This window comes from Camponotus floridanus, unplaced genomic scaffold, assembly GCF_003227725.1.
Source record: "Camponotus floridanus strain SB8 unplaced genomic scaffold, Cflo_v7.5 scaffold140, whole genome shotgun sequence".
NCBI classification, from domain to species: Eukaryota; Metazoa; Arthropoda; class Insecta; order Hymenoptera; family Formicidae; genus Camponotus; species Camponotus floridanus.
In genome coordinates, this window is record NW_020229260.1 from 253,841 (window position 1) to 266,572 (window position 12,732).

Consider the following 12,732-nt stretch of genomic DNA (forward strand, 5'->3'; position numbering starts at 1 on the left):
CTCTCTCCTTCAATTCGCGTTCTTTCTCGCGCAATTTTTCTTTCAGGCTTTCTATCTCTTCATCATATTCTATCTCCATGATTGTGCTAATAGCTAAAGCTGTAGTTGTGTTAATAAACTCTGATGCTGATGAAGTGAACAACTCACTGTAAACGTCTATTATTTCTTGCGTATACGAAATAGGAGTTGTAACTGGTATAGGTAAAATAGTGATACCAATAGCTGTTGTAATTCGACCAGTTAACGTCATTGTAGGCGAAATGAATGGAAATTCACTACAAAGGGTTACGCAACTCGTAATATATCTTTCTTTTGTAGGAGTTGGGATCGGTATTGAAGTTGTGCCAATTTCATATGAACTGATTCTAAACGTAGCAGTAGATAAAGTAATGAATTCGTCAGTAACCAAAGTAATCGGGCTGGTGAACACCATTGTAGACGTGGTAAATAAAGGTTCACTCAGGTAAATAGTTCCATAACTCGTCGTATATATTTCTTCGATAGTGTAAGGAGTGGTGGTTTCGATGGAAACTAAACTGATGTTGTATATGTCTACAATAGATGCAGTGATGTATGACGTCGGAATTATATAATTTGTAACATATATTTCTTCTATTTCTTTTGTAACGTAAGTTACAGAGGTACTTTCCTCCGTAGTATAAAGTATAGCCGTTTCTGTTACTTCAACAATATATGTTGAAAATATTTCTTGTGTAGTTACCTCCTTCGTCTTTTCTGTAAAGTATGTCGCAAATATACCTTCCTCTGTTTCCGTTGAAGTTGTAGCAATTTCAGCCAAGCTTGACGTATCGAAGACAAGAGACGTGACTTTAATCTTTGCAGTAGAAGCAACAGTTAAATTTTCTGTACTGACAATCTCAACAGGAACTGTGCTTGTTTCATAGCTCGCAGTTGTATCAGTTATTATTGTAATATTCTTTGCTTTTTCCTTTTCACGCTGCATCATTTCCTCATGTTTCTTCTCTTCCCATTTTCGTTCTTTCTCCTTTAGCCTTTCCTCTCTCTCCATCACTTCTCTCTCACGCTGTTCGAGATCATCGAGTAGTTGCTGTAACTGTCTCTTTTCTTCTTCTCGTCCAATCGTAGTTTTCCTCATTGTAATAAGTTCGGTTTCAATTTCTGGGGTAATAAACATTGTGGTATACGAAGCAATCTCTTCTTTGGTAATTAACACAGTCGTCGTCGCCAAAGTGGTTACTTCGTAAGCGATTTCGATAGCGGTTTCCATCTCTGAGAACGCGATGCTCGCGGTTGTTACTCCAATAGCTTCTCTCTCCGACAATGTCGTCAATGTTGATGACACAAAAAAGGAAATTAACTTCTCCTCGATAAATTCAGTCTCCGTAAAAATTCGTTCGGAGGTTGAAGTCTTCTCTAATTCAATCTCCGAAATTTCTTCGGGTTTCGTGAATTTTGGCGCGTACCATATCTCCGTCAAAAATTTTGATGTAGATTCCGTATATTTGGCAGGAATCGTCAGATATTCAAGCGGTTTCGTGATAATTTCAAAGGCTGTCGAGGGAAGAAGAGTGTATTCTTCGGTAGAGCCGAAAGTTAATGCGATTGTCGTCGATTCTTCCTCTTTACTCGTAATGGATGTTATAAATTCGGTTTCTACTTCAATCGTCGTTCTATTCTCAATAACAGTCATTGTAGATGTTTCTAGAGCAGAAGTAAATTCTTCAATATAAGGTATTTTCGAGGTATAAAACGATAGAATCATAGAAGTTGTCGAATACATTGTAAATTCTAAAGTTTTCGTTTCGTACGAAGATGTTGTGCCTTCAAGAAAAAACGGACTCGTCTCTTTGAACAATTTTGTATATTTTATTGTGCTCGATGCCATAGTCGTCTTACTCTTCGTCGTAGTTTCGTACTCTTCATAATAATACCATTTATCAGTTGGTATTTCATATTCCTCATATTCTTCATATTCTTCTTCGTAGAACGGTTCCTTTGCTACATAATATTCTGTTTCGGCTTCTGGCATTTCTTTAGTCGCTGCTACAGTTGAAACAGTTGTTCTTTCGATAGACAATGCTGTAAAAGTCTCTAAAGTGTACGTTATCAATGGACTTGTTAATGTCGTCGTCAATTCTCTTCCCTCCGATACAGTCTTTGGCAATACAGACATAGCTTCCGATGTAGTAGCAGGCGTTTCCGAGGTGATTAATATTGATGGAGTAAATTCGGACGGTGGAGTAAAAGTCATTTCAGTTTTTAAAAGTGTTGTCTGCTCTAGTTCTTCAGTAATTGATAAGAATGTGCCAGTTGTTGTCAAACTTGTAGTCTCTGTGGTAGCTTCTGATAAAAGCGAAACAGTCGTCATGACTATCGGTGCCAAGCTAGTATTCGCGATACTTGTTTCTATTGCAGATATTGTACTTTTTTCCATCAAAGTGATTTTGGTAGGTATTGATATTTCTACAGTTGTAGAAATAACATCAGTAATCTCTTCAATCAAGGAAGATTCTTCAATTATTGTAGTAAAACTAACAGCGGTGACTTCTTTGATCGTTGAAATTTCTTCACTGCTTGTAGGAGTAACCGTTTCTATTACGAATAAGGTTGTTTCTGTGGTGGTTTCGATAAAAAACATCGTGGTCGATAATGGCAGATACGTCATTAGAGTTGTCGCTTTCATGATAGTGGTTCTTTCCGTAGTGATCCAAGTTGTACGTTCTTCCGTTATTAATTCAATTAAGCTCGTTGTGGAAACTATTTCAGTTAACGATACAGTTGTAAAAGCTGTACTTTCGATCATTTCTGTCGACAATGTGCTAAAAGTTATTTCGCTCAGCGTTGTATTTGTCTTCACAGTTGATGGAATTAATGTTGTAGTTTCAAACGGAGATGTTGTAGTAACAGGAGTCATCGAAAGAGTTGTGGTCTCGATTATTGCTGTTTTAAACGTGGTAAAAATTGTGGTGAAAAATGTCCTATTTATTGCGACACTTGTGTTCAAGAACGACGAAGTAGTTATTAATGTAGATAGTGTAGGCAATATTTTAGTCGTAGATATTGTAGCCGATGTCATCGAAAAAGTTGTAGTTGAAGTCTCGATCTCTTCTGTCAAAAAGGTAGTGGAAATCGTGCACGGCGTTTCGCTTAACGTTGTATTCGTAACCAAGGATAATAGCGTTGTCGTCGTTAATTTCACTGATGTAATTGGAACTGTGGTTTTAACAGAAGCTGTTGTAGGTACTATCGTGGTTAGAAAGGTGCTAGAAATCGTAGTATTTGGCGTTTCTCTCAATGTTATATTCGCAATCGTTGTTGTCGTCATTAATTTCAATGATGTAATTGGAATTGTGGTTTTAACAGTAGGTCGTTTTGTCGTTATCAATAACGTAGTTAAGACTGTCTTAATTGTAGTTACTGAAACAGGTATTACCGAAGACGTTGAAGTGCTCTCAATTGTTTCGGTGATTGTTAAAGTTTCAATAGTCGTTGGAATTTCGGTGGTTGTTGGAATTAATGTTGAGATTCCGATAGTCGTTGGAGGTTTAGTGATTGTTCGATTTTCAATAGGCAAAGAACCGGTAATTGTTAAAATTTCAGAAGGCGTTAGAAATTTTGTAACTGTAGTTTCTATAGTTGTTAGAAGAGTGCTCGTTGTAGATGAAACTTCGATTGTTGGAGTTGTGCTGGACATTGAAGTTTCGCTAATCATTTCAGTAGTCATTACAGTTCCAATAGTTGTCGGGGTCTCTGTAGTTGTCGTTTCTTCCGCTGTTATAGTTTTTTCAATCTGTGTCACCGGACTTTCTTCTTCTTCCGGTGTTAAAGTAGTTATTTTCTCTGTCGTACTTAAAATCGTTTCCGTTCTTTCCAAAGTCGTAGGCGAGCTTGTGGTCGTGGTAATTATAATTTTACTAGTGGTAATTAATGTTTCAGTTGTACTTTCAGTTACTTGCACAGTTGGAGCGAATCGTGTGGTTGGTAAAGTGGTTACGTGCGTAATTTCTGTAGTATTTTCTATAGACGTCGTTTTAATTTTTTCGGTGACTAAACTAGTTTCTTCGGTTATTTCCGAAGTACTTGTCGGAATGTGAGTTGCAAACGTTAGAGCTTGCGTCGTAAATGAAATCACGTCTTCTATTCTCGTTTGTATCTTGGTAACGTATGTAATTTTGCTCGTTACAGCTTGCAAAGTTGTATTTTTACCTAAAATAACTGTAGATTCGGTCGATATTATAGTTGAACTTGTACCTGTAATCATTCTTTCGGTTACAGAAGCAGGTTTTTCTATTGATGTTGTAGTTCGAAGCTTTTCCATAACTGTCAATGGTGTTAAAATTGGCACGATGGGAGTTGTAATTTGAATTGTCAACTCTGCAGTTTCTACAGCTGTAAATAATGATACGGTCGAAATGATAAACAAAGATGTACTTGTTTCAGTAAGAAAACTTTGTGTTATTTCCGTCGCCAAAATTGTCACTGTACTTTCTACAATTTCTTTTTCAGTAATTATGGGTGCTTCCTCGATTGAAGTTGTCGAAGTAACTGTAGGAATTGTGATTTTCAAAGTAATATCCGTCATGCCTTCTAAAAATGGTGTTAACAGCATGACAGATTCGGTTGTCAATATTACCGTTGGGATTATAATGGAAGTTTCAGTTATTTCAATAGGCATTGCGACTGTCTCTTCAATGATTTCAGTAGTAAATACCTCCGTATCGATCGGAAAAATTGACAGTTCCGTCGTATAAAGTTGTGTAGTAGGCATTGTTACCGTAAAAGCACTTAACGTAACTGACAATCCTGTCAGTGATATAGTTTCCACAACTTCATAATCTATTTTCTTCTTCGTAGGAGTCGTAATTTCGAAATCTTCCATTATTTCGACAAATGTCGGTATTGAATGTTTGATAGTAGTTGCAATAATTTCCATCTTTTCGGCCGTGGTTTCTTCCACATAATCGTACCAAGATGTAACATTTCCTCGATCTTCATACCCGTAATCTTCGTAAATTCCTGTATAGTTTTGTTCATAATATTCGTAATCGGTACCTGTTAAATACTCGTATAAAACTGACTCGGTCACTTCTGGAGATTCTTTCCCCCACGCGATTGTTGTTCTCCAAGCGATAGTCGTTGATCTCTCAATAGGATACTCAATAGGCAAGATTGATGCTGTAGTTGCAGAAGATTCTGTAGTTGAAATCAGCGACTCTATAAAAGGTTTCTTCGTCATGTTCAACAATCGAAGTATGTCGAGATAAGCCGTTACTTCCCTGTAAGATTGCGGATCAACGGAAGAATATTTATTTTCTGTATCACTGGATAATTTGTTCGTTATATTGTATCGCGCCAAATCTCGTTTATTATTTGATAAGAAATTCATTCGATTATCCTTATCTGCAATAATATCAGAAAATATCGACAATGTATTATGTCTTGACAAAGAAGTTGATTTATTTTTTGGAGACTTTTGTGTCAGTCTATTTATAAAATTGTTTTTGCTCAATATATTGTTTTTGAGCAAACCATGTGATGATATTATAACGGGTGTCGTTTTACGTATCACTCTTTTCAATCGCGATTCAACGAGCTGTCGGATTGGTTTTGCTTGCACTTTATAGTTTCTTATCAAAGATTTTAAATTTCTATTAAATTTCAAAGGCAATCTATGCTTCTCAATATTATCCAATTTGAAAAACTTGCTCTCACTCAATTTTCTCTTTTTCAGGAAGTTTCGATTATTGAGTATTTTTCGATTATTGCTAATCGAGCTTTCACGTTTCTGCAACGGTGTTGTTAATTTGTTTAGAAAATAATCATTAATGGTTTTTCTCTTAAATTCTATATCATTACTTATCCGATCTACAATATTTTTGTCTTTGATTTTAATCTTCTTCTTGTCTAAAGATTGATTATTAAAATTTTTCATAAAGGGATCAAAATCATCCTTGCTATAAATTGACTTTGCAATATTTGTGGCTTTTCTTTCTTTACTTTCTCGCTCGATTCTCGCTGATCTGACAATATTTTTTTTATCGCATAGTCTGTTTTGTACATTGCTAATGCTTTGGTTCACCAATTTCACAGCGGTTAGCAATTTTTTCAGCTCTGAGGATAACGGTTCAATTGCATTTAATAAAGCGCGTGGGTTTCCTACATTAGACTGCTTCTTCTTCAACGACCATTCATCAGTATCAGAAGGTAACGAAATGGATGTTGTGTGATTTTCAATATTAAGAAACGAATCCAATTTAATAGTAGTGTAATTACTAAATAATGTTTCATCGATAAATTTATTGTCATAATTGAAATCGTTAAAAGTTGATTTCTTATCATTATATTCGCTTAATGTTATGATTTCAGATCCTATGTAATCTTCATTTGTATCTTGATTATTTAAAATATTCTCAATATTATTGAGAAGAAATTGACTGGAGAAGAAATTATCTTGATTTGATGCGTCGAAAGCAGATCTGTATGGCGTCGAAATATCATCTATGAAGTTTATTCTACTTTTATCTGTATTAATAACATCCAAACTGTCAAATGTACTTGGGAAATCTGTCGATTGGATACTAGTATCGCTATATTCTAGAGAGTTTTCATCATTTTCACTATCTAATCGCGAATTTAATTCATTCAATTTCGTGGGTAAAACATTTGATTTTCGATCATTTGTGTTTTCTTTAGGATACGAAGATACATCATACTTTGACATATCGAAAAAGGGAGCTGTTGATGCTGTGGTTGAATCGTAAGGAACGATTTTAGTATTCGAATCAATATCTACAAAAGATATATGTTTATAATCTGGAACGCGAAGAGGAATTTGTGGGTCGAGTATTTCAGGAACGTCGATTACATCGAGAGTCTGAGGAGCAATACCTGGATACAAGAAATTCGGATACGAAAGTGGCGTTATATTTGTCTTGTTTTCTTCGATAACACGAGGCTCGAGATCAGTATATAAATAATTTGTATTATAATCAGATAAATAGTGATTATTGGAAGCTCTGTGATGAAGATACGCTCTACCTACATCTTTCACGTCGTGATGCATATGCGCCTTAAGCGAAAGAATGGCCGATATATTTCCTTTATTCTTATTTCTTTCTAATAATTTATGTTTGGGAATAATCATTCCATTTACGCTAGGACTATCTTGAATACTCTTTAAAACGTAGAGATCCTTGGAAACCGGTACTAACAGAAATCTTTCATTAGAATCGGTTAGATGACTGTCAGATAAATCTTCTTGATTATTACGCAGATTTGAAAAATTTTTCAGATATCCATTACCTCGCCATTCAAATCCTCGAGATGGCTTAAAGTTTGAATCTATGTCGACAGATATTTCAGGAGGATATGCAAAAAGTGGTACTTTGTCGAGTTTTTTGAAAACGGGGCTTCTTCTATTAGATTTCGAATTTGAGAATTTGGAAAATACTAAATTTTTATCAGGAACATTTGTATCGAATAATCCGTGCGAATTTGAATGTTGGTCAGTAGCGATAAGAGAAGACGTTTCTTTCGAGACACGGTAAGACTTTAAATTCTCTGATCGCGGCCTCTTAAACGAGGAGCGATTAATCATTTCTGTTTGTTTAACAATCATTGGATTTGTCGTAGAATTTAGATCAATTGCAGCAACCATCGGTTCCGAAATTTGCCAGATTGGAAGTCCCCGTGTTTTCGATAAATTTTCCTCCTCCTCTTCCTTATCGATGTCATCATCAACATCATTGTTCTGGAAGACATTCGGATGATGCGCGATATCCGAATTCTTAGCACGTTTCTTTCTTTTTTGGAGACTTCGCTTGGCCCTTGTTAACTTGCCGTTTAAAATTTTGCGATTTTGCGATAAGCTATCAATTCGGTTGATTAATAACGACTGTCTCCTATGTTTATTTATCTCTCGAGTTATTTTATCATCGATAAATTTCTCGTTTATTTTATCTTGTATCGCTTCACTTTTCTGTCTGAGAATATGCTTTATGCCGTTTCCTAAAAATATTTAAAGAGAGAAAAACTGGGAAAACATACGCGCACGATAATGCTAGAACAAATATTGTTTATCATATAACTGCTAAGATCTCTACGTTTGATAAAGAAAACATTCGGGAAGAATTTAATATACGTTAAGTAATTACCTGGCATTATATTGGTGGTCTCACCATCATCCGCGATTCCTGCCACATAAGTCGCAATGTAAAATACGACAAGAAAAACGATTCGCATAGCGTCATATCACGGGCATTCTTAGAGGCGATCGTATGCTCGTGATTCGTGTGTATCCTAGCCGTTATTTTGCATGTATTTTCCATGGAGCGTTAAATAGCATGCAATGAAAGATACTGTCATAATAAAGCAATGCTTGTAACGCTTACATTGATACGAAGTGTGTAACAATTCGTAAACTTCGCGAGGATTAACGTGAACAATTTGTCGATAATTGACAAACGTTATATTCGTATTAACACACACATACACACATACACACACACACACACACACACACACATATATATATATATATATATATATATATATAAAGCATTTTTTAATATATTCATACAATTATTCAATTATCGAAATGGCAGTCGAGATGAAAATTACGAAAGCACCTGCAACTATGCAACTTCTTATGCACGTGAAATATACAGATTTCATAACTGCAAGGCGCACTTGTGATTTTATATATATGAATGAATTCATGAATGTATGAATTGGTCGTGAAGGACACGGTGTAACTCGATACACACGTGTGCATGTATATATGTGTTATGTCAAATGAATGACAGATCGTGCTGCGCGAAGGAACGTGTACGTTCTTTCTCTCTCTCTCTATCGTATAGTTAATAAAATTTGTCGTATCTATTACAGAAACAAATCGGTGAATGTAATGCAAACGATTATGATTTGATAATTGCGAAGATATTAAGCTAGAAGAATGCACAAGGAATGTAAACATCGAATCTCATCGAAAAGTTAAGGTTATCATGGCATTTTGTTGAACAAACATACATGTTAGTAATAAATATATATATATATATGCATGACAATATATTATATATATATATGTACACGATACTTTTTAATATATTATTTATTTATTTACAGATGCAGTCAAACTACACAATGTTATACTTTTCAGCGCAATATAAATATTTTTATATTTTAGACATATATTAAAATGTTTGGGGATAACAAATTATCTCTTTTGCAAAGAAATATTATTGAAAGTATAATTTAAACGCAATAAAGAAACAAAATTTGAAAGAGCGGAAATTTCTTAAATGCAGCAAAATGAAACCACTGTTTAAAGTTTTGTATTCGCTCTGTTGGAGCAATGCTTACTTGATAATGGGTATATGTATGGGCCTAAGTTTCAGTCTATTATTGATTCCAATCGACATTGATAGACAACATGAAGCTGCAGAATCTTTTGATCATTTCTCTAATACTTTGGAAGACATAGATCCATACGAACCAAGAATAAACACCGATAGTAAACCACAATCGGTACAGAAAGCAAAGAAAACATTTGTGCGTCCGAGATACTATTCAACGGAGCTTGGAATTAGAGAGAAATTGTTTGTGGGAATTATAACGAGTCGAGAGCATCTTCACAGTAGAGATGTAGCACTGAACAAAACAATCGCTCATATAGTAGATAAAATTCGTTATTTTATCTCCATACCAGAAGGGACCAAACCAAACGTTTCTTTCCCTGGGATAGTGGGATTTACCGATACGAGAAGCATCTTGAAACCTTTTCATGCTATGAAATATATCATTGATAATTATTTAGAGAGCTATGATTATTATTTTCTAATTAAAGATGTGAGTTATGTGAATGCAAGAGGTCTGATGGAATTTGTAAATAAAATAAGCGTGAGTCAAAATGTTCATATAGGTGCTCAAAGTGAAATTGATACATATTGTTCTCTAGGTAAAATATATATATTTATAATCTAAATGTAATATATATAAATTAATTGGTAATTTAAATGAAAATTATTTTCAGAATCTGGTATTCTTTTGAGCAATTCTATTATACAAGAAATAAAAAATAATCTAGACTGGTGCGTCAAGAACGCGTATTCAGATTCTGACGATATTAATGTTGGTCGTTGCATTCTTCATTCCACTTCTATGCCTTGTAGCAATCGAGTACAAGGCCAAAACTTTACATTTACACAATTGAGACCAGCATTTAATTTCGAGAAGGATTTTGCTCGATTGACTGATCAAAATGAATTCCAAAATTCGCTATCCATATATCCTATTTATGATCATATGCTTATTTACAAACTTAATATGTATTTTGCTGCAGTAAGTCTTCTAAAATAATATACTGTAAATTATAAGGCGTTTTGATAGAAAGAAATTTATTTATATAATCCATCTATTAAAAAATTTTATAAGATATACATATGTATAACTTTGTATCATAATAATCATGATACATGCTTTCAGATAAATTCCATCAAAGTTCACAAATTGATTAATGATATACGTAAAGTAATATCTGTGACTGCACATTTAGGTCCGTCGAATCAACGTAATGTATCATGGCCCATTGGAAATCAACCTGGAAATAGACCTCTGGGACGTTTTGATATTTTGCGTTGGTCATATTTCAATGAATCTCATATTTTCTTCGAGACCGATTTCGTTAATATTCAAGAACTAAGAGGCGATACAAAATCCGATATAGATTATGTGATAAACACAGTTACGAATAATATTATAAGTAAATATGATAACAAACTAAGCTTTAAAAAGCTACTAAATGGTTATCAAAAATTTGACGCATCCAGAGGAATGGATTACATACTTGACATAGCATTTAACGATGTGGCCACGGGCAAGGAAGTAAGAAAGAGAATCGAGGTCTGTAAACCGTTAGGAAAAGTAGAAATCATACCCGTGCCATATGTGACCGAAAATACAAGAATTAATATAATTATCACCATTGATTTGAACAAAAAGCAAGATGCATTAAATTTTATGGAACATTATGCACAAGATTGTATGGAAAAAAAATACAAGACTTTTCTCATGATGGTTAGTTTAAATAGAAGGTTTAGTTTCTTAATAATATAATGGTGAATAATGTATTATAAATGCGGTAAGATAATAGTAAATAATATTAATATTTGACATTATTTACATACAATATTATTTATATAGGTCCTCTTGTACAATTTCGATTCACCATCGAAAGGTAAAAACGATGTCTTTTACGAAGTAAAAAAATACATATTAATGGTGAATGAGAAGTATAAAAAGGATCAGTCAAGAATTACTTGGCTGTCCATACGACTGCCCATTAATGTAACATCCATTGATTTAAATCCAATGTTAAGGATTGCCGTGACCGATTTATGCGCAAAGAAGTTTTCTTCAGAGAGTTTGGTTCTTCTCATGGAAACAAGAACAAAATTGAAAATAGATTATTTAAACAGAGTTAGTAAACTAAGATAAATACTGATAAATATTTTATATATAAATTATATATATATATATATATATATATATATATATATATATGTACATTCATTTGTGTCTACCAGGTTCGTATGAATACCATCAGTCACTATCAAATATTCAGTCCGATTCCATTCATTGAATTTCATCCTGATATAATTTACGCGGATGAAGCAACTCCCAATGAGGTGGATGTCAATAGCAATTATGGGAAATATGATGAACAAAATTATAACAATATCGCATTTTACATCAAAGATTACAACGCAAGTATGAAGTTTATATATCTTTGTCAATTTATTTTGAAAAAAGTCGATTCTATTATGTGATTAAAAATCAATATATTTATTGAAATATTTCAGTGCGGCAAACAGTTGAGACGAGCATTCCATTAACACGATCCGATAAAGATATTGCTATGTTACTGAAACTTTCCAAGCACAGTCCTGTAACTTCTCTGTTTGAAATGTATGTATCTTTCAGTGATATGCATATATTTCGTGCGGTAGAACCGACGTTAAAAATAAAATACAAAGATGTTAATTGTGACGATGCTTCCAACGATAGTATTCGTAAAAGTTGCCTTAAACTAAAAAATAATCATTTGGGTAAACGTAGTCAACTAGCTAGATTAATATTAGATTATCAAAATCATCAAGCATAAGAAAACAGAAATCGCTATACGTATTCTTTATAAAAAAGAGAACCGCTATTTATTAATTTATATATTATTTAAACAGTATATATACTTTCATATATATAAAACTAAGAGAAATATATATATTCTCACAAATACCTATAATTCTTAGGACGAATTCGATACAGCAGTTAGATATATTTGTCACACAGATTTATACATGAAAATGAAATAAATAAACATAAATATATTTTATTAATTTAATTTTTATATGTATATATACATACATATAAAAATTATATGCATATAATTTTATTCGAAATAAATATTTGTAATTAATACAATGTTAGTTTATATATCTTATAAACATTATGTCGTCTAAAGTTGTATGGTTTAGAACTATAAAAAAATAATTGCATTTTTTACAAGTTATGATATATGTGTATAAAATTTTAAAAATTGTCTTCATTAGAACTGATATGAAATTTTATAAACTTTTTCTACATATTTTACCAGTCTATTAATAAATGATGTATTATGATAAAAAAGCAATTTATTTTAACATATCTCGTAAAAAAATATTCACACAATTTTTCTATATATCATATAATTTAATA

At 33.2% G+C, this 12,732-nt stretch overlaps 1 protein-coding gene across 2 annotated transcripts; it reads left to right on the forward strand.

Annotated features, from left to right (window-relative positions):
* Positions 1-8,718: 8,718 nt before the first annotated feature.
* LOC105250230 (chondroitin sulfate synthase 2) lies at positions 8,719-12,213 on the forward strand. 2 transcript variants are annotated; one of them, XM_011256210.3, is made up of 8 exons: positions 8,719-8,808; positions 8,869-9,011; positions 9,106-9,937; positions 10,013-10,320; positions 10,465-11,055; positions 11,182-11,457; positions 11,565-11,748; positions 11,841-12,213. In XM_011256210.3, the coding sequence occupies exons 3-8, from the start codon at positions 9,292-9,294 to the stop codon at positions 12,140-12,142; spliced, it is 2,307 nt and encodes a 768-aa protein (XP_011254512.2). In that variant the 5' UTR covers positions 8,719-8,808; positions 8,869-9,011; positions 9,106-9,291; the 3' UTR covers positions 12,143-12,213. The 2 variants fall into 2 exon arrangements, with proteins under 2 accessions (XP_011254512.2, XP_011254511.2); XM_011256209.3 differs by having other exon boundaries at positions 8,758-9,011.
* The last annotated feature ends 519 nt before the right edge of the window (positions 12,214-12,732 follow it).

Coding starts and splice junctions, on each gene's coding strand:
- LOC105250230 (XM_011256210.3), top strand. CDS start 9,292: ATGAAACCACTGTTTAAAGTTTTGTATTCGCTCTGTTGGAGCAATGCT. Junction 9,938..10,012: donor TGATACATATTGTTCTCTAG/GTAAAATATATA, acceptor AATTATTTTCAG/AATCTGGTATTCTTTTGAGC. Junction 11,458..11,564: donor AAATAGATTATTTAAACAGA/GTTAGTAAACTA, acceptor TGTGTCTACCAG/GTTCGTATGAATACCATCAG.